This window comes from Chaetodon auriga, chromosome 12 (genome assembly GCF_051107435.1).
Source record: "Chaetodon auriga isolate fChaAug3 chromosome 12, fChaAug3.hap1, whole genome shotgun sequence".
Lineage (NCBI taxonomy): Eukaryota > Metazoa > Chordata > Actinopteri > Chaetodontiformes > Chaetodontidae > Chaetodon > Chaetodon auriga.
Window position 1 is genome coordinate 24,243,785 of NC_135085.1, and position 27,792 is coordinate 24,271,576.

Consider the following 27,792-nt stretch of genomic DNA (forward strand, 5'->3'; position numbering starts at 1 on the left):
TCAGTCTCATTTTAATTCCTCAAGATACAATATTTCATGGTTGGTGGAGATTTATGTTGTTCTTGAGAAGTTTCCTCAGATGAGAGTTGCTCAGTTTTTGTAACAAGTGCAATAGTTCAACAATGAGACCATTTGTGATCTGTGATATCAACAAATATCACACTGGATACAAACAGAAAACACGAATGTCTGCTATTATCTGATGGGAGAAAATGACAGAAAAGCAATACAGATTACATAACAGTCATATTCTCATGACTCAGGCAGATTCATTTGTTATAGACGCAGTGACAAGTCCTGGGCATTAGTCAACAGATGTTATGAGTTTAGACAATGTCACAACTCCCATAGCAGGCCCCCAGTCCTCCAGAGTGCACCTGGATCACAGGTATTCTGTCCCTCTGCAGCATTCTGAAACCATGAGCCTCCTCCACAGGGTCCAGACTACATTCACTCAGCCTCTTTCTGCTGGACTCTGGTTTTTGGTGCCCCTGTTGAAACCACCACTGAGCTATGCATGCTTAAGTAGATGAGACAGGAGCAAGTCAAGAGGTTATGAGATTGGCACAGTTTGGCTTGATAACTGCAATCCTTCTCCAAGCTTAACCATACCGCAATTGCCATTTGTGAATACTGTGTCACTTAAAATTCAAATTGAAGGTCATCCAGGGTTTTTTAGAAAGATATACACTTGTGCACTATCCTGTGCACATATGCATGTGAAAGGATTGTTTTGTCTTTTATGTCTGCTTTTTACGTCAAGCTTGAAACGTGCAATCCAAATAAGCAACTCTGCTGTAAAAGGTACAGGTAATAACCGCACGACGCGGATGAGGTGCAGTGACTCGATCCCACCACTAGAGTTCTCCCTTCGGTTCACCAGCTCCTCGGCTCTGTTGGCGCTGTCTGTGTTTACCTCCCAGCCCAACGCTGCTGTACTGTGGCCAGCTGGACACAAACAACCATCCACAGCGTCAACTAGACCGAAAAATACTAATGTAAGCTGCTTCGCGTTCAATCCTCCGCGGATTTCCTGCAGCGCTGTATGTAAGCGACACTGTAGCAAAGGTGAGTTTGATTTTTATTCTTATGAAAATGGAACACGCTCAATGACAACACTGCGGCTAGCTAGCCAGCAAGTAGAGGCGCTAGCACCGTTAGCTTAGCCCTAGCTGCCTGTCCTATCCCGTGATGGAGGATTGTGAACATGGCGCCGTCCAAAACAAACGAATAGGTAGGTAGTTAGCCGACTATGTTTCGCCGTTTTGTGACGGCTCATAGAGCTTCGTGTGTACTAGAAATACTACCAGCTTGCCGCTTTGGTTGTGAATCCTGTCTAGGTTCGCTGACAAGTCGGCTAGCGTAGGTTTACCAACCAACCAGCTATGGTTAGCTACGTAACAGTTTACTAGCGTCGCTAACAAAAATTAAGTCGCCGAGATAGCCTGCTTGGCAGCCAGCCATTGATTTTACGTCCTTGTTCGGGGTTTTATGTTGTCGTTCAACTCGTAGGCAATGTGAATTGGCTGGTATAAGTGATTTAGAACAAGTTAAATCGGGTTTTCTGTCTTGACAAGCTTTGGTTTGGATGTTAGCTAGCCTGCTAGTAGCTAAATTCAGCTTCTTGAATGGAAATGCCCGTGGCCTTCCACTGCTACCTCTTTGTTGCCAAATTTACGAGTGCTATTTATGCTGCCATTTTATTACGGGACTTGATGTTGAGTTTTTAAATACGGTGTGATCAGCCAGATCTTATGTCATAGAACGGCCCATTTGCTCTCCTCATATCGGTGTCAGTCAGTTTGCCATTAGCCGGCTAACGGTGAATGGCAGATGCTAAAACCTTAGGACAGCACTGCATCCTTCAAACGTGTGCGACTGTCATTTTTGATTGTGTTGATATCATAACCAACGGGGATGAGTCTTGATTTGGAGCTGCGGTAGGAGGAGCTGTCAGGTTTTCTAAAGAGGGAACAAAAGCTGGGTGGTCTCTTTGTTTACCCTGAGAGCCACAGAATCTTCTCAACCTGTGTTGGCTGTCTTCTAATTGGCCTCCAGTGTCTCACACTGTACCTAATTGATTGGGGAGCACGTTGGCGTGCTGAACCGCCGTCCTGTCATCATGTAATGTGAGCTCTCTGGAGACAGAGGCGCAGCCTGGCAGAGGTGGTGGCTCTGCTGTGAACATGCCAGCACAGCAGGCGCATATGGAGGAGGGAGAGCCGGAGTGGCCATGCTGCCTTGGCGTCATGGCACAGGTGGCCCTCGTTCACACCTGCTGCACTCGGCGCAGAACAAGGGAGCTCACGTTACTCACTGTCAGCTCAGTCAGCTCACTGTGTCCATTCTCTGTTCCTCCTTCAGCTGTGCAGAGATGCTGTCATGCCAGTGAAACTACCAGATTTTTAATCCTAGGTTCCTTTTTTTTTAATTCTACGTCTCTCTTAACTATGAGTGCTGATTTAAGCCAAGATGGGTGAAAAACGTTGCTCCACGTCGCCTCTTAGTTCTGCAGAGCATAATGTGCACCCTGACATGAAAGTCAGAATATAACACTGCTCCAAGTAATCATACCATTACCAGCAATGATACCGCTTTTGCTTTATGGACAGACACTGCAAAGCCTTTAATTTTGTGACATGAGTGTCAAAATCCTGTTGCACCGCCTGGAAACCACATTTTTGCCTTCAGCAAATCCACAGTTAAAAGTATTTTCTCATTTGTAGTTAACTTTTCTGTAAAGCTTCTCCTCGATTTTTGTCATTTTCCAACACCCCATCTCATAATTTGTGAAATTATAAAGAAAAAATTTGACTCTTAATGAACAGATAGGCACAGAAATCTAGTAGAAATAGACATTTCAGTCACATTTAGAAAAGTCCAGATGATGCAGTCACTGCTTTAGGTGATCGTGACTTCAACCTTAATATTGAATTCATCACTGATGTTCGTGCACTTTAAGCCAGACTCAGATCTAGTCTGGCCAGTCTGAAATGGAGCAGAAATATGAAATGCTGTGTTGAAGGAGATGATTATAGCGCACACTATCTCATCCCTCATCATGACCAAAATATGAACTACTACATTTCAATACATTTCACCTGTTTGCTGATCAAATGCTTTGTGTTGATTTAGCTTCATTTCCATTTATTTTTGGGTAATTTGCTCATTGGCTCTCAACACTAAATGTGTTGATTTGAAACCACAGTTCATACTCTCATGAGAAAAGTGTGAAGATGAACATCCTCTCTCGACATCTGTCGCAGCCTCCTCTACCACAAAGTGCACTAAAGCCAAGAATCTTCCTCTGTGTGGCTCTAAGCGCTGCTATGGTTAGCTTTTGGCTGTGATTTATGAAAGTGACATCTTAAGTTTCACGGATGGTTAAGAGGAGGACCGCATAAAATCGGATTTGAATTTCTCAAGATATGCGGGGAAGACCAGGCCTGTGCACCACAGTGAGGAGGCAAACCAGTATTATCCAGAGCCTTTGAAGGTCTCTAAGACCTTCCTTCCTTGTCAAGTTCCCTCTGACATTTTCTGATACTTGTTTTGATGTCCACATGGCACAGAGGCAAATGATCTGAGGTATTACGAATGTCTTCCTTGTGACAACAAGGCATGACAAACATATTTCTCCAGTGATATGTAATCAGTATCAAGTCACATTTGCCGTTGATTCTTATGAGTCTTTTTCTAGATTAGAGGAAATGACTTAATCCAAAAGGATAACATTTCAGAAACATGAAATAACCTTGGCTCAGATCACCTGAGTATTGTCTTCCTGAAACCTAGAGCTCAATTAGGATGATGATGAAGGAGTTGTCTTCAGAGTTAGCCGTCCTCAGCATGTCTGGACAGATACTCTTGTTTGCAGTGACCAGCCTGTAAAGGACGGAGCTGCGTCAAATAGTCCTGAAGACAACTGGTTTGTTACTTGCAGAATATCCTTAGTCCTTGTGTTTTATGGCCAAACGTGGCTATTTTATTACATGAAGCATATATTACAGTGCTGTCTGAGTATCTGGAAAGTAAGATATGGCAATTTGTCAAGTCTCTAATGGCTGAATTTTTACCAGATCATGCTTAATGGTCAGTAATGTCTTGAAAGACAGTCCCATGGGATTCTTATGGTTCTGCTCAGTCTTTTGTCTTTGTGCTCACTTGTTGTCCCTGCTGTCCACTGTGTATTCTCGTCCTGCACAAATCAACTGAAAGGAAAACAGTCTGCTGTTCGAGTCTGCACAACCTAAACTTCTGTCTCTCGTCTTGGAAATAAACTCACATTAATGATAATCATGCTTGTGTGGAATTAAACTCTGAATATATTGTGAAATATAGGAGTGTTTGTGCTTTCTAAACTAATAATGAAGATTTTCTGACTATAAAACAATGTTTATAAAGACTTACAGAACTTTTTTTTTTTGCAAATGTAATTTTTTTTAAGGACCATTGTGTGAGATTTCGGGGAATCTATTGGCAGAATATGGCTGAAATGGACTATAATACTCATAAGATTGTTTTCATTAATGTTGTGTTTTCACTACCTTACTATTAAGAATGTGGCCTCTTCTGAGGTTGTACGGCAGCTCAGGTATACGTAAACCTAGTTTCTATTCATAGAACAAAAGAATACATATGCTGATTTATATTTGCCCGTATTTCCCACAGTTGAGATGAATAAGGAAGTCATGTCACGCGTGGTGAAGAAGAGGCAGGCAGACCCCAAGGTGGTCCAGTATGTGTGGGCGGCCATCGAGGTCATCCGCAACCAGAAACAAATTGCAAACATGGACAGGATCTCCAAGTAAGTTCACCACAGATGAGACAGACATTATGATGCGAATCTTTGTCTGGGCCTGTCTTTTGACTAAAGTTCACATCACACAGTTAAATTTTCACTTGCTCAGAGTTGCTTCTACCCGTGCAGGCCGCTCTGATTTTATCTGCTGAGATTTTTTTCTTTCATTTAAGCACCCAGCACAGATGAGATGAATGGGATTTAGTGTTTAGTGTCCTCCTATAAACAATGTCCCGATTACTCTGTATAATCCACAGACCTCAGTGCAAACAGTTTTCAGTCTGACTGCGTTTTGCTTTTTTTTTTTTGTACAATATAAGGTGACAGGAAACATGGAGAAGAGTGAGAGGGGTAATAGAATTGTCCAGTGGGGGTAACCCATTACATAAGTCATTATATGTTGCCTTTATCTTACCATAACAAGCTACTCAGTCAAGCACGGCATGATGGGAAATGTGGGCTGTTGTTTTAGATGAATTTGTTGTGGTTAAGGTTTGAGCTCTTATTGGTCACACCTCGTTTCAGTGGGAGTGTGTGAGGTTGAGATCTTGTGGTTGAATTTGAAAGTGTGTGTGTGTCCAGTGAGCAGCAAACTGCTCCACCTAGGTCAAATAGTAGATAAACATGTTTATTCAGTGGCTTGTTATTGTGTGTAAACGTCACAGGTGAGACACAGCAGAGGCCTGAGCCTGCAAAGAGCCAATCTATGCCGACAGCTGCTCACATTAAAAGGAGATCTGTTGAGATGTGCAGGTTGGAAAAGCTCGTCTGATAAAGCTCATCAGTAAAATCCCTGTCAGAGACCAGGTTGTTCTAAGGCTATAGTAGGTTGTGTTATCTTTAATGTAACTAATGCATAGCCAAATATAACACTGGTGGTATTTCTGTGCTTATTTCAGTGGAAGTAATGCATTACTCCACACAGACAATATTCAGGTGGCTAAAAGCCCCCCATTCAGAGGGTTTCAGATGATTCAGAGGACTGTGGTCATGACATGAGGGGAAACAACAGCTCCACACACAGACATGCAATCACTTGAACCTACCGCACGTAGACATGTTGTGTTACATGAATCATTTCCTGAGGTTTTTATCTCATTATGCTTGGAGACGTGTGTCTGCAGATCTTTTACACATAAAGTATATAGGTGATAAAGGTGGAGGCGGTGCCCCTGCCCATGCTCAATTATTTAACACATAAATCGCACTCATCTCTGTGTTGACTGCTTCTTTTTGATGAGGCGTCTGATGTCAGATGGTAGTGAGGATGATGATGATGATGATGAGGCTGCTTGAAGCTCACTCCAGGTTTCAGTCAGTCGGTCTTTGACAGGTTTGAACAGAGCTGCTCTCAGCAGCAGGTCGTTGCTGAGCAGCTCGGTGATTTCATGTTGTTGGTTGTCAGAAACATCAGCTGGTTCACATCAAACAGCAAATGCATTCAGTTCGTTTTGTTGACTCTTCGTGTCCTGAAACCTTTCACCAAAAGCCTGAAGGAGTTTTCACTCAGCAGCAGATCCAGACGTCACAGCAGCTTTTGTAGAAACATGCTCAGTGTTTCCTCTTTAGCTTTAAATTTAGCAAATCACACAGACGCTTGCTCTCACTGAGTTTCCACATTAGTTTTCCTTCATCTCTATGAATTATTCTGGACAAACTGACACTTGTGCTGGCAGCTCTGCAGCAGCATCAAGGCTCTCCTTCACAAATTCTCCCTCTGAATGAGGTTTCAGCTTCTTAGCTGTTAGCTCGCTCATCGCGCTAACCTGCCTGCAGGACACTATCAGAATGTGGTCTGTGAAAGCTGCTTGATGGACGCCCAAACTCCGCCAGAGAGCGTTCATTTTGTCCTGCAGCTCATCCAGGTTAGCATGTTTGTAGCTGTGACGACTCTTGAGATTCGCCGTTTTCATCACCGCGAGCTCGTCCCCATAAACTGACTTAGACGCACTTATTGTTTACTTCAACAAAAAAAAATATTGTCCATTTCTCTTGGACAGATGACATTACACATCCACATACATTTTGTTGACAGGAGGCATGACGCATTGACGTGATATCAGCCATTCCATGCGTGCTGCATTCAGGGACCGCTCAAAAAAACATGTAACTTTCTATGTTATTTTCTTTATTGCTGATAAAAACCATTTTGTTTTTATTTTTGGATTGTCTTGGCCGGAGGGTCCCCAGCCCTGATTTAATCTATTATTGGATCACTATGTGAAATATTAGAAAATATTGGAAACTGCTTAGCACAACTTCTCTGACCACAAAGTGCTCTTTTTGTTCGTTCAACCAGCAGTCCAAAACTCATGTTCAGTTTGCAGTGACACAAAGAGAAAAGTAGTAAAAACTCACATTTCAGAAGCTGGAAACAGAATCTTTGGTGCTTTGCTTGATAAATGATTTGAGTGATTAATCAATCATCAGTTGCTGATTAGTTTTCTGCAAATGACGATCTAATAAATCACACCATTGTTTGGCAGTGTTGTTGCAGTAGGTAAACTGTGTTTTCACTGAGGTAACGATCAATAATGTGATTGACATTCTCCACCTGCTCCTGCTTTTCACTCATTGCCATTCCCTCCATGAAGTCTGCTGCCCTGAGCCGCAGCACCCCCAGTACAAACTGGGCCTAGATATCCAGTCTACAGCAGATTGGCTTCATGATGCTTCAACCACGATTGTTTTATCTGGAGGGAATGTGACGTCGCCCAAACTGTGCAAAATGATTACAAATCATCCACAGCAGACCTCAGATCAGTCTTTCCTTTTCGGTCGGCGGATGGAGCAGAGACTAAACGAAGCGCTTAGCACGTTTCGTACGGCAAGTTGGCGAGCACCTTGGCGCTGGCCGCTCGCCAAATGAATACCAGCGGCGAGCGGCTGTTGTCATGGCAACACTAAGCAGTGGCATGCGACGGACAGCCCCGGCTCTCCCGCGCCCCCCCATACCTCCACCCTGTGCAGTCCCGCTGTAGCTTTATTTCACCAAGACTGAAGTCAGCGAGACGGCCCCGCTCACATGGCTGAAAACGGCAGGTTCACCGGCGCAGCAGTCAGGCTGCTTGAAATCAATTAGTTCATCATTAACCAAGCTAGTTGCTACTCAAACACAAACTGGTATGTGTTTAACTGGCTGTAAAGTTTGTGGAATTTTATAGTCAAAACGCTCAGGCGGTTAATAAAAAGTAGAGCAGCCAAAGGTACATTGAACGCCCCGTCACTCAAAACATAAGCATCCGAAAAAATTAACCACAAGGAGGCAAAAAAAATTTAATTTGATTTAATTTTTGTGCAATAAGTGAAAGCAGAACACAGGAATGAGTTCGACATCATCAGTGATGTGAGCTGAAATGATTTGTGGATTCGACAGAAAATTAATCATCAACAACATTTTAAGCACAAATGCCAAACATTGAACGAATCCAGTTTTTTTTTTTTTTTTATTAAACTTTGTCACACAAAGCAAGCAGTGCCAGTTGTGATCGGCATATTTGTTTTCTCACATTTTACCAACAAAATGATTAATTCTGAACGTAATCAGTGGGAAAGTAATTATTCATTTCAGTCCACTTAATTGCTATGAAATGTGTGAAGCAAGTGGTGAATTTTATTTTTGAGAGGAGACCAGATTGGGTTAAAGCTACGTAGTCTTGAATTCACTATGGCACAGTTAGACACAGTACAATTGTGAATTTAATTCTTGTCAGCCTAAGAAAAGTGTTTTACTGCAAATTTGTAATTGAAATTAGAGAAATTTGAGCAGTAAGAGTGAAAGTTACAGATTAAAATGTCAGCGTCATACATCTCAAAGTTCTTCCTTTGCCTTTTCTGGTGGATCCTCGTCAGGTTTCCCTGGCGTCTGGGTATCCGAGCCTGTGGTTTAGGTAATCCTGTCCGACTTGTGCTCACCTCACAGACGCACTATAAGCCTCTCCATTGTACCTGAGGAGCCAGACTCTCACCTGATTCCCCGCTGACTTGTACTATTTGTTGGCTGTCCGCCACAGTCGAGGGTACGTGACCTTATTCAGGGAGGTTCGCTGCCCGTCAGCAGGCAGCTGCAGGAATCAAGTGTCCCAAACTGGACGCTTCCCAAACTGGAAAACGGGGGAGCGTTAGAGGAGGAAGTAGATGAGGAAGACTGTCTGTCTCTGCTTGTGATTTTGAACCACGTGCTCTGTTCTGTTTCCTGGGTGGCGTAAATATAATTTATGGAGCATCGGGGTATTGTCTGTGGAAAATTACAAATCTGAGAGGCAAGTAATTTTAATACCCTAGAAAGAAATGCACGCTCTCTGATCATGTGTGCAGTTAATGAAGCTGATCTCCGGGGTGTTGAGCTTCACTTGACTCATTAACAACTGTTAAAATTTTCACTTCTACTCCAGCAGCACTGATCCACGTTGTAGGTTTCCACCTCCAGTTAATTTGGAAAATGGCTACCATCAGCACAGATGCTGTCACACATTGCTCAATTACATCTCAACCTCCACCTGCCCAGGTACCTGAGCCGTGTGTTTGGCATGCACCCTAAGGAGACTGCCAGGCAGCTGAGCTTGGCTGTGAAAGACGGCCTCGTTGTGGAGACTCTGACTGTTGGCTGCAAGGGCTCCAAGGCCGGCATCGAGCAGGAGGGATACTGGCTGCCCGGGGACGAGATGGTAAGTTGAACAGGTTCCGAACACGGGGAAGCGTGAACAGTGAATCCTTTTTCTAGAATCTGCATCATTGGTTGCCAAAAATGAGCAAAGTCATCCTTTTTATGTTGGTACATATCTGGTTTGTCTCTCCTGGTACATCAGTAGGATTCTGTTGGTGCCTCTGTGTTCACACTGTGAGCAACATTTTTAGGAAATCTCTGAATTCTGAAGTAAACTTAAAGTTTAATAACAGCAAAAAAAAAACAACTTCTTGCCTTTACCAACCTGTAATGGCCAACATAATGTGTTTTCATGATGCAGTTTGAAAACCTTTATTGGCAAAGGATTAAAGCTGCTTAAAGATGTTAATTCTGCTACAGTTCAGACACTTGATGAACTGGAACCAGAAAAAATCTCACATTTTAGCTTCAAAGAGAAGTAGTTGCAGACTAATTGTTGGGAGCTAGAAAGGTCATAATAATGAATAGATTCATTTGTCCAAAGCAGTGCTTGCAGAGCAGCTGCGTCACTAGCCGTGTTCCCGTGTAATTGTCAAGTGAATTTGAAGCGAACGTTTGTTATCGAATAGACTTATTTTCCATCGGTTTAGTTTCCTCACTGCAGATTACTGCTTCAGTTTATAAGTCAGTGTCAGAAAAAAAATAAATGCACTAAATGTTGTCCGTAAAGAGTATGCGATACATGCTTAGAATAAAAATCACATTTACCATTTGCAATGCAAAGAGTGCTGCAGTGCAGGAGACACGTGGGCGGATGTTCTCGTCCTTTAGTGAACTTAGCATTCGCAGTGTTGAACTCATCACAGCAGCCCTGTTTGAGACCTCCACACAGACTGTAGGATCAGGATACAACCACCCATCTGTCAGGTTGCTGGCAGTGTGAACGCAGTGTTAGCAGAGTCACAGCGTGCAGAAGCAAATATTACTGTTGTAAGTGATCAAGGATGATGAAATAAGATCCAAACAGGAGATATTTGTGCCCAAATTGTGCAAAAAAATGTGCAACCAACCATTAAACTCACCAAACCACACACAGTTTTCACTTTACTCAGTAGCCTGCGTCATCTTTGACATGCTCGGCAGCCCTCTGCTGTGCAGCGATGTCATATTAATATTCTTCTCTTTTCATGTGAAGTTCCTGTTTTCATATTCTCTTATTTCCCTCGTTAGTTATGAGGAACGCTTCACAGTGTAGTGATGCTTTCTCGTGTCTCTGTCACAGTAGAGCTGCACTCTGTGTCATTTCTCAGTGTATCAGCACTACCTGGGGTGAATCACGACATCTCCGACCATTTGTAATGGAAAGAGCACTTAATGGATTACTGTGCAACTGGCACGAACATGTATTTGGTGGCTGCTTTAATCTCGGTGCTTTTTGCACCAGGACGCTAACACCTGGGCGCTATCTGTTATGCTTTACCCATTTAACCACAAGAGCATTGTCAGTGATTTGCGAGCTAGAAATACCATGCAGGAAAATCAGAAATAACTGATCTGATGTGACAGAATGGTAATATTATAATTGGAAACTAAGCTTCTTTTCTTAGCTGTAACACGCTCCAGTCGGCCCCTTGACTTGCACGTGCTCAGATACGAAACATCTACCAGTTATTATTGACTCGTGGTGCGTTTTGTGGATGCGATCTTTGCATCCAAAGCCGTTTGTTATGACTACAGGAAAGAAGCATGCGACAGGGGTCTGTCTGTACTGTGTGGTGAAAACATTTACATGATCTGTTCTTAAAATCTGTTGGTCCCTCAAGACATGTCGCTGTTGTCCAGCGGAGCTCAGGTTGTTTTAGCAGCAGGACTTTTAAACACTACTCTCTGAATCACTTGCAATCACAGGAGCCGAAAGCCGAGGGAAGCAAGGTAAGGGCTGCATTGTTATTCTCAGACTCAGGGTTTGTTCTTCATTTGATCACTTCATTTTTCCCCCCTCTCAACTAACATCATTCTGTGAGAAATCGGCTCTGCCACATGCAGTGCAGTCAGGGATTTGAGTGAATCTTTTTATGCAGGTTGCAGAAAAACTCAACAGCATACAGCATGTTCTGGTTAGTGCAAAAGTTGTAGGCTGTATTAAAATTAAATGGAAAGGCTTCGGTGCCAGTGGCGAGAAATTCAGCCGTCTTGCACTCTGAAACGCTCGTGATCGAGTCTGCTCGCTGCACCTTAAATGAAATGATCACACAAGGTGGAAGCTGAAAACATACCAGGTTTCCATTTTGAAATTTCATGCTTGCCTACACTACAGTATTAAACATACTGCCAGAAGCTACTTGCTGTCATTCATACACTGTAAAAAGCTTCATGAAAGTCCGTTGCAGCGCTGTGTCTACGTGGCCAAATTTCTTGTGGAAGTGATCAGTGATCTTGATGAAATATGTGCTCGCTACTTATCTACAGATGTGCCGTTGCTTGGTTTAAAAACACAAACACTCGCTGGGCGCAGCTCGAAGCTGTGTCCGCTCCCTGGCGTTCAGACACCGCCAGTTAGAGTCAAGTGTAAATTACAGCTTGAACAGTAATCAGTGTTTGCCTAATTGAACCACATTTCAATGTGAGACGACAAGCAATGCTAGCATAGCCGCAGGTTGGTAGCAAGCATCTGTGCGTTTGTAGTATTTTGGTCTTGGTAGTTGTAGTTCTCCTCGGGGGGTGGGGGGGGGTGGGTGGGGGGGGGGGGGGGGGTGTTCTGCCGTGTTCTTAACTTCTGTCTGGCATGCTTGTTTTCCTTTTTTCTTCATTTAATTGGTGAAAGAAAGTGGAGGCGGGGAGAGGGAAGGAAGGGTGGTTGTGGTTTGTGTGGTTGTGCTCTTTAGTTTTCTCCATGCCTGCTGCTAGTAACACAGCCCACTGGTTCTGTCAGGTCAGCCATCACTCAGTGGACAGATCTGAATGTGAGAAACACTGTAAAGCAGCTGTTAGACGGAGCCACTTCTCCCTCCTCAGGTGCCTGGATTCAATCCAGCTGGCGTATGCAGTGTCCTTGTGTTGACCTCAGGAACATTTACTCCTCAAACAGATAAACGCACATTTACACGCTGATCACGACATCTGAAAACAGCACCGTCAAATTGTTGAAATCAAGTTTTAAATGCACTGCCTCAAGTCAGATTGGATTAAATCCAGGTTTGCCCAAAATGATTACTTTTATCTGTGAATTCATACCCTGAACTCTGCACATGTAGAACTTAATTTAAAAAAAAAAAAACAGCTGGATGCTTTGTTGATACTTTGAAAGTTTGGTGGTTAAAGTCATTTGAATATGCGCACATGTGATGCATGATGACAAACATGATATGATGTGTTGATGCACTTTGACAGCAATGACACTATGAAAGAGAGTCCAGATGCACATTATTTCATTTAATTTACTAACCCATTACTTTGGCAAATCCTTGTCCAAACACTGTATTCATCTTTACACCCTTTTCAGTGATTTTACTTTGTTTTTAGAAACTTTTTTTAACGATGCTCTCAGATGAGTTTATCTGGTAGTCATTGAACACAGGTAGTTATCTCCACTGATGTTTCATAATGGAGGTGGTGCACTTCACTTGAACCAAAGACCGCCTCCACTAACATCATAAACATTTATTCACTCATGAAATGAAGCACTGGGGAAAGAGTGGAGAGGTGCTATTTCACACAGTAAATGCATCAGGATCTTTTCATCTCAGTGTCCTGGAAATCCTGAAATCGGGTGGGTGATAGGAGAATACATGCTGCCAGACAATCTAAATGTATGAATACTTTGTACTGTCACATATTTTACCATCCCGTTTTGTCTTTTCCTCTAACACCATAGGCAATGTTGCAAATCACTGAGCAGGACTGCTTTATGGTAATACTGGACTTTGATTTTTGATGATTTACATCAGTGCTTTGAAGTACTTTGATTTGTTAGGTATTTAATTTGCTGAATAAGCCAGAACAGACATTCATGTTTGGTGGTTTTACCCATTAGGAATACATCTGTTATGTTACCATATGTTTTCATTTATCATGTTCCATATTGCCATTGCCTAACCTTAAGTGATATGTATTAAAAACTACATATATAGGGTATAGTTTTGAGTCATTTTTCATGCAAACACCAGCCTAAATCTTGAAATTCAGTCATGAAACTAGCATGTGAAAAGAAAGTTTGCAAGTTAAAAATCTGCAGAAGTGTATTTTTAGTTGTGACATCTCACATGGATCATAAGAACGCGTCAGACCGCAGGTGAAGCCAGATCTAAAAGAAGCAGGCGGTGGAGGTGAATCCTGGGTAGCTTCGTGTCGGTCGTTAGAAGGCATGCTAACCCTGCTGCTCAGCCTCGCTCGGCTCGCTGGCGTGTCCCAGCTTGACGGTGACGGTGCAGAGCTGTTCACCAGAGCTGGAAGGCAGTGGGAGGATGGACTCCTCCTCTATCACTTTCCAAGTCCCTGCCTCTGTTGGCAGCTTCTGGTGAAGGCCCATTTCTCCCTCCAAAAAACACAGAGGTATTTCACAGATGTTGAGAGAAGTCTGTGATTTGTAACCAAAAACAGATTTTCTGGCTTTGTTTTGGAGGCTTTTTCGGATTTTGCTGCCAAACCAGAGGGCTTAAATATTTTTGAACTTCAGTTCAACACAGTTTTATCAGAATATCCTCTAAAAACATCCTGTTCTGCTGTGATTTCAACGCTCAGTGTTGTTTGCCTCTCTGGTACTCAAACATTATGTCGCTGTATAATATCTGTTATGATTGGGTCCAATTCTGTCCACGCTCCTGTCGAAATTCACTCTGCTGAAGCCGCAGACTGTCCTTGGCTCTGATAAATTCGGCCTTTTGAAGTCAGCCACTTGTCTTTCATCAGACGGCCCAACAATAGTGAAGTGCCTGTTGACATTCGCCAGAACTCAAGGACCGTTTCTATACCGTCAAGTGTTTGTGTGGGTGAAGAGACTCCCGCTCGCTAAGAAAGTACAAGTCTTTTGAGGAATCTGTGGATGGATTTCAGAGCACATCCACATCTACACGGCCTTTAATCGTCAACCCCCTTCTGCTCATGTGTGAGCACAGCGGTTGCTCTTAACGCGTTTATTCCCAGATAAACCTTGGGAGTGAGAATGTGATCCAACCATCATCACGATTCAGTGTTTTGCTTCACAAACCTGCGAATTAACCGAAGAATGGCTGAAAACGCAGCAGTCCTCAAATCAAGCTGCATCGTTCTTTGTTTGTGCATCAAGGACGTTCCCCAAAGAGCGTATTCTTTGCTCTGCTGTTTCCGCTGAATTCCAGCTTAAAGAAGTTTTGTGTTTTTTGTCAGGGCGTGGGTGGTAACGGCTTAAAAACTCCTTTACATGACCATGTATTGGCCACTTCATGAGTCAGTTTGTCCACCAGAGGGCACCGAGATGTAAAATCTTCCCCTCTTCACCCCTTGGAAATCGTTTTGTTACGAATTTAAATCAAAGGAATCTTTCTTGAGAATGTTGGTTATAATGTTGGGTTTACAAAATATCAATTATTGATATGTTTTTTTAACCGTATCATTATTTGTATTGGGACCAAGTAAGAATCTGCATCTGTCGGCTTTGCTCTGAATGTCGGGTTTGAAAGGATTTATTCAGTAAGTGGACTGCTTTGTCGGTAGGGTGACGGTATGTTTTCAGGTTTGAGGTTTATTCTGTGCCTACAGCCGTTCTTTTTCAAAAACAACCACAGTGACCCAAATTCAAGGAAGTATGTGATTATGTGTCTGGGCGAGCGCGCTGTGGGTGGTGAAAGGTTAAGGATTATTTGATTCTGGTCACGTCCAGCCGTTGTAGATTACCCGTCGTAACAGCCCAAAGGAACCCCCGGATTTCAGAGTGTAGAGTGCGTCCTCCTCCCTCCTGCTTCTGATCAGGTCTTCGGTGTCGCAGCCACACTGGCAGCGTGGACGTCAAAGCTGTCTTCACTGCTTTTGTCCTCATGACTATTTATGGTTATGTTTGGGCTCGTTTCACCCGCACACCTCTCCAGTCCGAGTTGGTTTAAGGCGGTGTAATGAGGGCTATTTGGGAAGATGGTCTTCTGTGATCAAAACCACAACAATGAGCAACCTCTGGTCCACTTCTACCTGATCATCACTGCGGTTCTGAGCTGAACCTCGTCCTCCAGTTCATACCCAGCCTGCAGCACATGAACACATGGAGAAAAAATTAGGTTAGAGACTGAAGTGCAGCTTTTTTTCTAGCTTTCATTGAGCAGCACTCAGTCACGACTCTCCTGCTCTCCCCGACTGAGCCGGTCCAGACTGTGAGTGGGAGGAGTTGGACTCTTGACAGGTTGATGTGTAGTTGAATTTTAAGCGGCTCGTAGGCCTGCTTCCCGCCGCCGTGCCCTTCACTTGAACCCCTTAATGGAAATTAGTATACGACAGGAATACTGCTTGTGTTAGGAGAAGAGAAAGCATTGAGTAAGCTGTCAGATTTTAGTATGTGGATGTGGTGTCACACGTTTAGGTAACAATACATTTTATGGTACTTTTTAATTTCCTGCTTTGAGAAATGTGAAAACATCACTCAACAGAAGAGGCCAGAGTTATGTTAGATGTTAAATAAATGTTAAATGTTGTGCATTTGTTAAGATCTTTGCCCCAATTCAGCTTCATCACTGGGTTTTTTCACAGTGGTTCAAGCCTGTGTGTAGTTGTACAAGGCTTATGTGTACTTTGAATACAAAGGAACACCTGAGGTACAGGCACAAACGTGCCCACATGTGTGGCGATGAGGTGACTGGATTGTAGGTGTTGGTCAGTGAAATCTTCTTTCCCATGACGATCATTTCTTTTTAAAATGAAAAATGGTTTGACATGAGGACAATCGTGCAGCTACACGTATCCACACTGTGGGTTTTGACATCATTTCCATGGAGGGGCAGTTTCATTATTCTCGTCCGTTTTTCCTCCCGGATCTTCTCAGCCGGTTCACAGTTTGAATTTAAGGCCCTTTGGCTAAACGCTATGAACTCCATGCTATCACCACCTGCTGTCACCAAGGCCAGAGCGACTCGTCCAAATTAGCTTCAGCTTCTTTACTCGTGCTGAATGCTGGTAGACTTTTGGGTATTTCCATATTCACAATCGTGGGGAAAGATTTTTTTTTTTATTAAATTTGCATTTAGAGTGCTCTGTGTAGAATTTCAGTGAAATAGTGTATTTTGATGGTGGGAGTGAGAGTGTGCGTAGATCTGGAGCCGTTGGGTCACTTCAGCTGGAGTCTATCGGCGTGTATTGTTGGAATAGCAGCAGCTAACAAGCGGTGATGTTTTTGTAAAGCTTGCAGCCACTTTAACAAAAAAAACACCAGCCGGTCTTCTTTTGTATTTAGCTTTAACTCAACCAGCCGCTTTGAAAGCTCAGCCGTCATAAACCTGCAAACACGAGCTCTAGCTTTAATTAAGGATGAAGGAGGATGGAGAAAGTTGTTTCCTCCCCTGCCATGGTTGGCGGGTTGGAGGGGGGGGTCACCCAAACTTGTGTTCTGCTGTGTCTTCCCTGCAGGAGTGGGAGACGGAGAGCCACGACTGGTACTGCTTCGAGTGTCACCTACCGGGCGACGTCCTCACGTGTGACAACTGCTTCCGGGTTTATCACCTCAAATGTCTGTCAGAGGAGTTCAAGCCCAGAGACGGAGGGTCCCACTGGCAGTGTGTCGTCTGCAGGGTGGGTGGTCGAGCTTTGAGGCGTGTGTGTCCCGTAATGACGTGTTTCCGTCCTGCCTTCTTATATATTGCAGAACTAAACGTTCCCCTTCTCCTCTCTGTCTCCACATCGTCTCCTCCTGCAGGGGAGTAAAAAGAAGAACCTGAACAAACAGGAGATGAGTAAATACCTGCGCTTCATCGTCCAGCGTATGAAGGAGAGGGTGAGAACAACCTCGTGTCCTTCTGCCTGTTCTTTTTACCCACGTTCACCTCATGACAGCGCTGCAGGTCGTTGTCCATTGTTTTTATTCCTTTAGATGATAAAAACATTTTAAAAAAAGCTCTGCACTACCAGTCTGCTCTCCTCCCCAGTCTTCTCCCATTACACCATCATCTGTTATGTCTCCTCTGTCTCCTCTCCTCCTCTCCTCCTCTCTCCCCTCGCCCTCCAAACTCTGCTCTGTAGAAGCTGTTTTAAATCTCATTACTTTTCCTCCACCTCTCTTGTTCTCTCCCTATAAAACCTCCTCGTTTACCCTCCATATTGCCTCCTCTCTTTAGGCCTCCCATGTGTCCCTGCTTCACTGTTCCAGCTCACACCCCCTCCTCCCCCTCCTCCTCCTCCTCCTCCTCCTCCTCCATAGAGTGGTATTAAATCATTATCCCTCCTCTACATTGCAGGCAGTGGACCTGAATAAGAAAGGCAAAGACACTAAACATCCCATGTACAAACGGCTGATCCACACCGCGCTGGACGTCTCAAACATCCAGGAGGTAACCGCGCTCGGCGCCATTCTGCCAAACTTTATTTATGTGTTTCGGCACAACTGAAGTGAAGCTGAATTAGCTAATAGCAGCTCCTGCCTATCCCACATAATTGACAATAAAAGTATAAGAATCAGACAATATGTGTATCACACCTGTTGGTTCAGATTTGACTGAGTTACTTGAGGTGAGGGTCAGACCCCCCCCACCCCTCAGAGAGGCGCCCCTCAGTTCAAAAACTGCTGAATGTTTTATTTATTTTTGATTCTGTCTTCATTCATCGTGGTTTGTTTTGAGATAAATTCTGATTTTAAGGTCTTCCAGGTGACCCCTCGTTTCAGTGTGAGTGTGGCAATTTGAGCTCTTGTGGTTGACTTTGAATGTGTGTGTGTGTGTATGTGTGTGAGAGTGTGTGTGAGAGGTCAGGCAGGACTCTGCTGTGCTGTGGTCAGTGGTGCATCACACTCAGCCTCTGCCAGACTCACTGGAGCTCTGCCTGGATCAGTGTGTGTGTGTCAGTGTTAATATGTACACTGCCCTCTCCTGGACCTCACACACACACACACACACACACACACACACACACACACACACACACACACACACACGCTCAGCATGTGAATAGACCTCTTTGTGCTCTTCCCTCTCTTTCTCACCGACTTTCTCTCTCTCTCTCCAGAATCTGTCTGAAGGGAAATATAAAAGCTTCGAGGAGTTCAAAGCAGACGCTCAGCTGATCGTTCATAACACTGCCATCTTGTATGGAGGTGGGTCCGAGCCGCACACATCCGAACACGCCCTGGTTTCCTTTGCATTGGTTTGAAGTCCGACGTTGTTGGACAGTAGTGCTGATACAGTAACGTCAGTTGGAAAACTGTGCTTTAACGGAAGAATTCAGAATTCTTAAAGGCGGATTTGGTCGAAAGACAAGAACTTTGTTAGATAGAAACCTGAGATTTGAAGCATTTGTAGTATGTAGCATTAACTCTTGTTTTAAGGTGACTGCTGTCTGTTTACTGCTCGTGTCTCTTCCTGTTTGTTGCAGTTCACAGCGACCAGGCGGAGATCGCACGGCTTCTCTTCAGCGACACATGTCATGAGGTAGCCTTGTGCCGCTGTTCTCTCTCAGTTCAGAGTAAGATTGTACGTGCAGTGAAATCCTTCATCCAATCAGGTGTTCACAAAGTGGTGAACCTCGCTCCATCCTCGCTACCTGTAGAATGTTCCAAACAGGTGTTTTTGGAGCGTTCTACAACTTTCCCAGGCTTTAGTTGCTCCTGTCCCAAAGAATAAGCAGATATTTACAGGAATCAATGACGCTGATGAGCTCAAACATTAAACATGTTGACTTTTGACTGTTTTTAATTGAGTTTATGTCAGAGGATTAGCAGATGATCACATTGTGTTTTATGTGTTTCACACAGTGTCCCAGTTTTAGTGGAATCAGGCTTTTATGTCTCCTTTGATCTGTTTAGTCCAGATTTGTTCAAAACTTTTAACTTTCTCTTCTCTTCTTCCTCGTCTCTCCCTCTCTCTCTCTTTTGTCTTTCAGCTGAATGAGTTGTTGTTGTGTAAGAACTGTTTCTACCTGTCAAACGCCCGGCCAGACAACTGGTTCTGTTATCCCTGTGTGAGTACACCCAAACCTGCTCCGACAGGCCGAAGCGCAGCGCCTCAGGATCAAACGCAGTTTGATGTTAGATGTTACTGTTTCTTACTCAGCAGAAGCATTTCGTTCATAGAGCTCTTCTGTCCTCTCAGGTGTATTTGACGTCACTCTTAGTTAGAAATACACAGCTGCAAAGTGTCCTTGCTCTATTATTCTTGTGTGTGTCGCCCCGGCAGAGCCCCAGCCATGACTTGGTTTGGGCCAAGATGAAAGGGTTTGGCTACTGGCCGGCCAAAGTCCTTCAGCGGGAGGACAACCAGGTGGACGTCCGCTTCTTCGGCCATCAGCACCAGAGGTTAGCACAGCTGCTAGACGTCACAGCAACACACAGCATCTTGTCTCTGTTTGGTTGTTTATCAGCAGGATGTCGGCATTGCAGGCTGTTTGTGCCTCTATTATTTATTTTGTAATCATGTTTCATGATCCCACAGGTGCACACACGGTTTTTAGAGCAACTTTATGCTCCTGAAATCAGTTTAAGAACATCTCAAGTTTATTTTAATTAAGAAACAGGACAGTTTCTTTACACAGGGGCATCCAAAACAAACTCGACGCTATCAAAAGAGCTTGACATGAATGAAAAGGGTTCAGTTCTGCTCGTTTAACCTCGAGCACTCTTCACCTTGTCTTCCCCAGAGCGTGGATCCCCTCAGACAACATCCAGGACATCAAGGTGAGCGTCCAGCAGCTGCAGGTGAAGCGCAGCAACGGCTGGAAGAAGGCGTGCGAGGAGCTGGAGGTCTACCAGCGCTTCCTGAGGGAAGGCCGCTTCTGGAAAACAAAGATGGAGGACGCCAGCATGCCGCACCAGCATCTCCAGCAAAACCAACAGAGCCAGCGGCAGCAGGAGGGCAGCGGGAGGACGGACAGGCTGGAGCGGACGGACGAAGCCGAGTCCAGCATCTCGTCCACCAGCAACGAGCAGGTCCGACATGTAAGTGGGGTCAGTCCAGTCAGCGACCTCCTCTGTAAACACGCCACGATCCCACGATTCCAAACTGATAACAGTGTTTAAGAAAAGATAGTGAGCACCACAGCAACCGGAACACACTCCAGCACATTTGTAGTAATGCTGAGGTGTTTTACAGTCACGTCTGTAAATGAGCGGTATCATCCACAACCAGTCAACTTGTCCCACAGCATCAGCTGGTGGTTCAGTAGTCGAGTGAAACCCTGAATTTGACCTGAAGCAAGAAGAGCAGAAGCTTCTTGTCAAAGTGGTTTTTGTAACCAGGTCTTCTCTGCAGTCGCCGTATCAGACTTGACATCTTTTGCTTCTGTTGCCCGTCAGCGGTGCGTTTGCCTCTTCTGTAAGTCTGTTTTATGTGCTTGTTGTGAACGAGTGGTCGTCACTGGCTCAAGCTTTTTCTGCCGAGCTCATTTGTGTCTTCCTGTCATCTGAACTTCCTCAGCTAATTTTAACAGACAAGTCAAGCAGCTTCTGATAACACATTAAACACTCACGCCTTCACGCTTGAGTCTGTTAGCACCGGTTCAAACTTCCTCTGAGGTTTTCGCTTGTATTGCACGTCCCTATCAGATCGCTCCAAACCTCAAACCAGCACAGAGTTTAGTGTGAAACTTCTACAGGGCTTCAGAGAGAAGGTCATCAGGTCATCAGGGCAGCTAACCTCACATTAAAATGACACTACCTGATATACTCAAAGGGAACGGCAGCAAACAGTGCCCTCTGGTGGCTGCACTGCACATTGTCAGTGTTATATATATAAATAGCAGTAATTGATGTGAATGTGTTTTGTTTTTATCCTCTCCCAGCTCAAAGGCAGCCAGGAGCCCAAGGCCAAGAAAAGCCGCCGATCTCAAATGGTCGAGTCCAAAGAAGAAGCCAGTGTAAGTGAGATCGTCATCGTCACACTGAGGCTGCGGCGATGACGTTTGTTAGCAGCTGGATTCATTTATTGTCTGTTTCAGTTGAAGCCGACTGATATTAGTTTATTGTAGATGAACTGACAAGTGAGATTTTTACAGATATTAAAGGTACTTTTTAGGGGCTTTTTTTTGTCAAAAATGTGTATATTGTGTCAGTTGTCTGACAACAGCTGTCCATTTTGCGACACTTATGTGGGTTATAGTTAAGATAATTTAATGAATTATATCATTAGAAATTACATACTGCTGGGAGTCATCCATCATACTTTCATATTTTGGCCAGTTTGAGGGTGAAACCAGTGTTAATTTGAAGCTATGTGATGTTAAAAAGCTTGCAAAGGTGAGCGCTGCAGAGACGTGCAACACGTAAAAATGTGACTTCATGTGTGATGAATAAACGTCTCCCGTCCACTCCTCCTCCAGGACCCGGAGCCAGAGATGGAGGCGGTCAGCTCCAGCCAGGAGATCCCCGTGTCCTCGGCGCCCCAGCAGCCCGAGAAGCTGTCGGTGTCCACGCAGACCAAGAAGGCCAACGGAGGCTCGCCGCGCACGCTGCACCGCGGCACCCAGACCAACAGCGACGGCGCCTGCCAGAACATGTGCCACGAGAAGTACACGAAGGTCTTCAACGACGTCAAGGAGATGATGAAGGCCGACAACAAGAGGGAGACGGAGAGGGTGGTCAGAGAGGCTCTGGAGAAGGTGCGTTCAGGTTCGACGACGGTTGAGGTCTGACGTCTCTGAGGGCTCCGCTTAAACCCGCCGTGTCCCGTCTGTCTCTGTCCCCTCAGCTGCGTGCGGAGATGGAGGAGGAGAAGCGCCAGGCGGTGAGCAAGGCGGTGGCTGGAGCTCAGGCGGAGATGGAGAGGAAGTGCAAGCAGGTGAAGGAGAAGTGTAAAGAGGAGCTGGTGGAGGAGGTGAAGAAGCTGGTGGCCCAGAACAAACAGCTCATCTCCCAGACCAAGAAGAAGCAGTGGGTGAGTCCTGCACAGAGCGGCCGCCGCACGGCGAAGCCGCCAGGCCTCGTTTTAGACCGCTTCCTGACTCCTAACCGCACTTTTCAGGCTCCCTCCAGTGAGCAATATGGCCGACAAAGACTGATTTAAGGCTGAGAAGTGGCACATTTGTTTGACTGTAGCAGGTCAAAGGTCACTATGACTGCACAACACATTTTTGGGCCGTAACTCAAAAATTCATTAAGATAAAACTGTAACACAAATGTCTCAGGGGATAAAACGATGAAGTGATGATGTTTTATATCCCAAAGGTCAAAGGTCAAAGGTCAGCTTCAGTGTGACACCATAATGTGTGCAGAAACACTTTTTTTTTTCTTTTTCTGAAGCGTCCACGTTCTTTGCAGCAGCCTCCGTAATGTCGTCCACCACGAGCTGATTGGCTGAGCTGATATCGACCTTGGTGTGATTGTCGCTCGGCGCTCGCCCTCCCTGCGGCGCTGCGGTCTCAGTGTGTGCTGTCGCTCTCGTTTCAGTGTTATAACTGCGAGGAGGAGGCCATGTACCACTGCTGCTGGAACACCTCGTACTGCTCCATCAAGTGTCAGCAGGAGCACTGGCACGCCGACCACAAACGAACCTGCCGCAGGAAGAGATGAACACGCCCCGCCCCCTCGGACCCTACGCAGCACGCCATTGGCTCTCGCCCTCTCCTCCTCCTGTCAGTCAGTGTCTGCAACGCACACACACACACACACACACACACACACACCCACCCCTCCCTCCTGCTTCTCTACTTGCCTTCCTGAACACTTTGTGGACCCGATGATGTTTTCTGCGTGAAACGAGCGATTTGTTCCCTCTTTGTTTCTTCTTCTGTTCCTCTTATTTAATGTACCCATTGTACTGATTTTTCTCTCTGTTCTTGGTTTATTTTTCTCCTCTGAATCGTGAACAGATTGCTCGAGAGCAAACGAGTTATGGTATGATTTTTTTTTTTTGTTGTTGTCGTTTTTTTCTTTACTGAAGTGCAACTTTGGAGCTCGTGTCGGAGAATGTGTTATTTAAGTGTTTAGTAACAGATGAGCATTAACTGAAAACATTTTATTACCTGAATTTATAAAAAAAAAAAATCACTTTTCTTACAGCAAATGCAACAAACACCGTCGATCTTACAGAAAAGTAACACCACGGCAGCGTCCAACCAGCTCTGCTTTCTTAGAGAAAACTGTTAAAAACTGACAAAAAGCTGCAGCGGGTGTTGAATTGTGGATGGCGCGGCTCACGGACGTTAATGTATTTTGTTTTGCTTTTTCTTTGTCATGAAACTCTCGCGGCGGACGGCACCTTTTATCATTTCTACCTAAAATCTTATCGTCCTTAAGCCACTTATTGGGAACAGGGTCACGGGGTCGGCCTTAAAAGGCGCCGACACAATAAATCTTCCATGTACTATTATTATTCTAATTAATATTATTATGCACATTTTTTTTAATAGACTAATTTTTATGAGTCAGATACTAAAAAAGAAATGTCAAGTTTTTAATTAGTTCTAAATCGGGGAAATGTATAGCAATCTTCACTGAGCTGGATCTTAGAGAGGTTCCATGATTTGACCGTTTTTTGCACACTTCATTTTCTTACCAGCCCAAATGCTTGTAATATTGCCAAAAAAAAGCGAACATTTTGCTGAAGCTACCTGAGAAGATGTTGTGAGTCGTCCCTCCTCCCGCAGACTGAAACGTTCTGTATATTTTTCCGAGCGTCATCGGTGTCATTTTTCTAGCGACGGCGCTCCGAACTCTTCGTTTTCTCAGCGAGGCGTCGAGACTCTTTCACTGCTTATGCTGTCGTTGGTGGTCAGTGCCTGTTTCTCTTTTCTGTTCTCATCCTCCCAGTAAAGCTACATGCATGTTGATAGTTTCATAGTTTGTCTTTTTTCATCATTATGGTAAAACCTAAAACAAAACAAAAAAAAGAAAAAAGAGGAAGCTGAACCAGAAGCTGTCTGGTGTGTAATAAGCAGCGACGACGGATGGACCAATATAAAACATTATGCAAATGTGAATGATCAAATGAATCTTTTCTAGAGTTTTCTGCTGGATGTCAAGTGTCGGTGGTGTAAATATGGTGCTTGGACTCCTTTTCTTTTTCAAAGGGGCAATGAAATTGCCAGTTTTTGATTTCCTTTGAGAAGTGTGACGCTTTTAAAGTTCTTTTCCTCGGCGATGAAGACTGACTGAACGGAGGAAGATGCTTCGGTTACTCGACCAATGAAATGCCGTAAATCCTCCCGCAGTGGGCGGGGCGTTTGTTCGCCTCACCTCACGTTGTCTTAAAGTCCTGCTTTTGGCTGTGAAGGAAACTCCAACCTTCCTTCATCAGCTCAGGTGGCGTTCGAGTGCTCCGTCCTGCAGTTAGTACGAAGAAATCCAGTTATTCTTCCTGTCCGGGCAACAGGAAGTCGTCCAGGATCAAGATTCTGACATCTTTCTGTCACTTGGTCCCAATCCTTTACGACGCTACAAGAAACCAACATGCTTCACTGATTCGTACCAGCAGGCGGCGACGCAGTGCTGCCGCCAGACGTTTGGCACAACGAGAGAAAAGTCGTTTTTCCTCTGCGCACTGCATTGTGGGACGATGTTGTTCAGGACCTTTTCGCTCCTGATTAATCTGTCCGTCAGTCCATTTGTTCGCAAAATAGTGAAAATGTCAAAAGACGTTCAGTTAACGCATTCAGTGATTTAAAACTGAGAAGCGGCACATCCTCAAAGCGCACAGCCGCCATGTTTACGAGATGAATCAGCGATTTGATTGGTCAGGTTGATCGATCGATTGGTTCACTGTTTGTTTCCGTCGTGGACACACAGACTTCAGAGAGTTTGGAGTTTGGCTGCGCTGAGGACGAACTGTGAAGTCTTGACTTTGGACATTTTTTCTTGGAAGGCTTTTATTGTGAAGTGTGAACAGGAAGGTGTTTGTCTCATGTCTCTGTGTGAATGGTTGGCAGAGCGTCGCGGTCGGTTTTAGTCACGTTTTATGCAGCTTTTTAGGAATGAGGTTGGAGGTGTGTTCATTCATTGGCTTTTGGTGTTTTAATCGGATTTGATGGCCACAGGAAGTGACGTCAGTGCGTCTGAAAGCAGCCCACTGTTGGAGGATTTACAGCAGCTGTTGTTCCAGACTTTGGAAAAGGCTTCGCTCTCCGGGTCTTTCTTTGGAAACTCGTTTAAGTGCATCACTTTAAGACGTAACATGTTGTAAAGCTCCTCGCCCGGCGTGCGGCTGCGGCTCGTCCTTTGTGTTCCCCGCTCGTGCAAAATGTCTCCGGACAGCGTTCTTTAACGTTCTCCTCTGCAGGCTCCACGGTTCCTTTTCTTCATCATCATTGCACTACATGTAAATACACCTGTCGATATCTCCTCCCTGCGTCACGTGCACGCTGTGAACGGACTTCAGCCGTTCTTCTTCTGCGTTCACGGCGGCCTGGATGACTGTTAGCTATAGTTTTGTACAATGTACAACCGTTTTCATGTCGGCTGCGGCGTCCGTTCGCTCGCTCGCTCTGAGGTTCGTGTCATTTTCAGCACGTTTCCGGTTTGGGTTTTTGTTTCAGCGCTGCGCCTTCGACGCATCCAAACACGTCGGCGTGCTGTTTTTAACTGAGACGTAACAGGCGCATGTTCTCACACACACACACACACACACACACGCACACGCGTACACACGTGACCTGCGTTCTTTGACTGTTTTTATATTCGTCCATCCAGCCGTAAAGATTTCAGTGTGAAAAGTTATTTTTTTTTCTCCTTATGTGGAAAACTTTTTGATGTCATTCCAGTTTGTATCTCTGGTTTTTAACTGCATGAGTAAAAGGTGTGTGTATCTGCAGCTCCTTTTCTTTCTGTTCTTCTTGTTTCTCCTCATGTAAGAAAAGAAGTTGCACTCCCTCAGAGTAATGCAATATGACAATGACGAGTTTTTTGTATTTCCTGGAACTTCAGTCGAGCTAAATGGCATCTTTTGAAGCTGTTTTCAGCTGTGAAAGTGAGTAAATCGATCAGATTGTCGCCCGTAAACCAAACTTTTCACTGTTCTTATTCCAGAGTATTTGAGTCCATCATTCTATACGAGTACTTGTTGAAATCCTGCGTGTACTTAAAGAGTATTTCTGTACTTGTGGCTGGAATAAAAGCAGAGTGAAGTTGAATTTGTTCTCACCTCCTGTAGGTCATCTTCTGTTCTGTCTATATGTAAACTATTAATTGTGGCTTAACATTTTCTATGCTCCTGACTTTTTTTTGATGCTTTAGCTAGCAATATGTATATAAATATATTCTATGTGCTAACATGGAGGAAATAAATGTATCAACAAGTCCCTGTGTTTGTTATTGAGATCAATGATCTTCATCCATCGTGCAGAAAGTTCTGGTTTCACTTGAAAACACTGAACGTCTCAGTTCTCCAGTGACTGGATGACGATTCAGTGAACTGCTTTCTATCGAAGAGCAGCAGTTCGTAAAGGAAGCGCTGACAGCTGCAACCAGGAGACTGTTTCTGGAAAGACTGACGAAGGTTTTAAGTCTGGAAACCCGGACGAAGAAAAACCAAAACTACCTGCGTGACAGGATCCGACTGCAGGTGAGACGGAAGTTCCTTCTGTCTGTGACAACAGTCAAACACTGACCCCAGAACAGTCTTAAAACCTGCATTTCTTCAGGTGAGCTAATGTCAAAAAGCAACATTCTGTTTTATTTAAGCATCCAAACTGTTTTGGAATCAGTGTCGCAGGAAGGATCTACTGAAGGACACGTCTGAGAAGAGGAAGTCTTTCTTTGTATTTGTCTTATTATCAACAAATCCCATGAAAAGGCCAAAACCCAACTGAGTTACTACCAACAGGCTTACTGAGACTTTCTTCCAAATGAATGTTTGAAAGCTGTTTTTGGAGATCCGTGTCCTCAGTGGGAGCCAATGGCGTCTGAGCCGAGCGCCACAGACAGGAAGTCACAATGTTTTGAATAATGAGACACATTCTTGGTCTTTTCATCAGATTTGTTGATAATAAGAGAAGTTTTAACGGCGTGTTAAGTTTTATTTAGCTTCAAAAAAGTTATTTATCTAGTAAATAATTCAGCTGGTTCACTGCAGGAAAAACAGCTGATTATCAAAGAGGTCATGTGATGCTTATTTTCAGGCTCATACTCGAAAAACTGGATATTTTTTCTCATTCTGCAACGCACACAGGTGAGTTACAGCCCAGCTCACTGGGGGAAAGGAAGTAACAAAAAACAACCGATGGAAGTGGTTGAAATGTGGTTATTCTTTTAAATCCAAGTGCTTTAAATTGTTTTAGTACACAAAAGGCAAAAGGCCGA

The 27,792-nt window shown here is 44.4% G+C and overlaps 1 protein-coding gene across 8 annotated transcripts; it reads left to right on the top strand.

Annotated features, from left to right (window-relative positions):
• The first annotated feature begins 910 nt into the window (after positions 1 to 910).
• Positions 911 to 26,791, top strand: zmynd11 (zinc finger, MYND-type containing 11). 8 transcript variants are annotated; one of them, XM_076744096.1, is made up of 17 exons: positions 911 to 1,068; positions 4,672 to 4,807; positions 9,309 to 9,468; positions 11,316 to 11,339; positions 13,282 to 13,317; positions 16,992 to 17,153; positions 17,278 to 17,355; positions 17,816 to 17,908; positions 18,579 to 18,666; positions 18,945 to 19,000; positions 19,452 to 19,529; positions 19,745 to 19,863; positions 20,205 to 20,511; positions 21,345 to 21,419; positions 21,882 to 22,160; positions 22,250 to 22,435; positions 22,948 to 26,791. In XM_076744096.1, exons 2-17 carry the CDS (start codon positions 4,677 to 4,679, stop codon positions 23,068 to 23,070), a joined length of 1,995 nt encoding a protein of 664 aa, XP_076600211.1. In that variant the 5' UTR covers positions 911 to 1,068; positions 4,672 to 4,676; the 3' UTR covers positions 23,071 to 26,791. The 8 variants fall into 8 exon arrangements, with proteins under 8 accessions (XP_076600211.1, XP_076600213.1, XP_076600214.1 ...); XM_076744098.1 differs by having other exon boundaries at positions 20,205 to 20,502; XM_076744099.1 differs by having other exon boundaries at positions 20,205 to 20,493.
• The last annotated feature ends 1,001 nt before the right edge of the window (positions 26,792 to 27,792 follow it).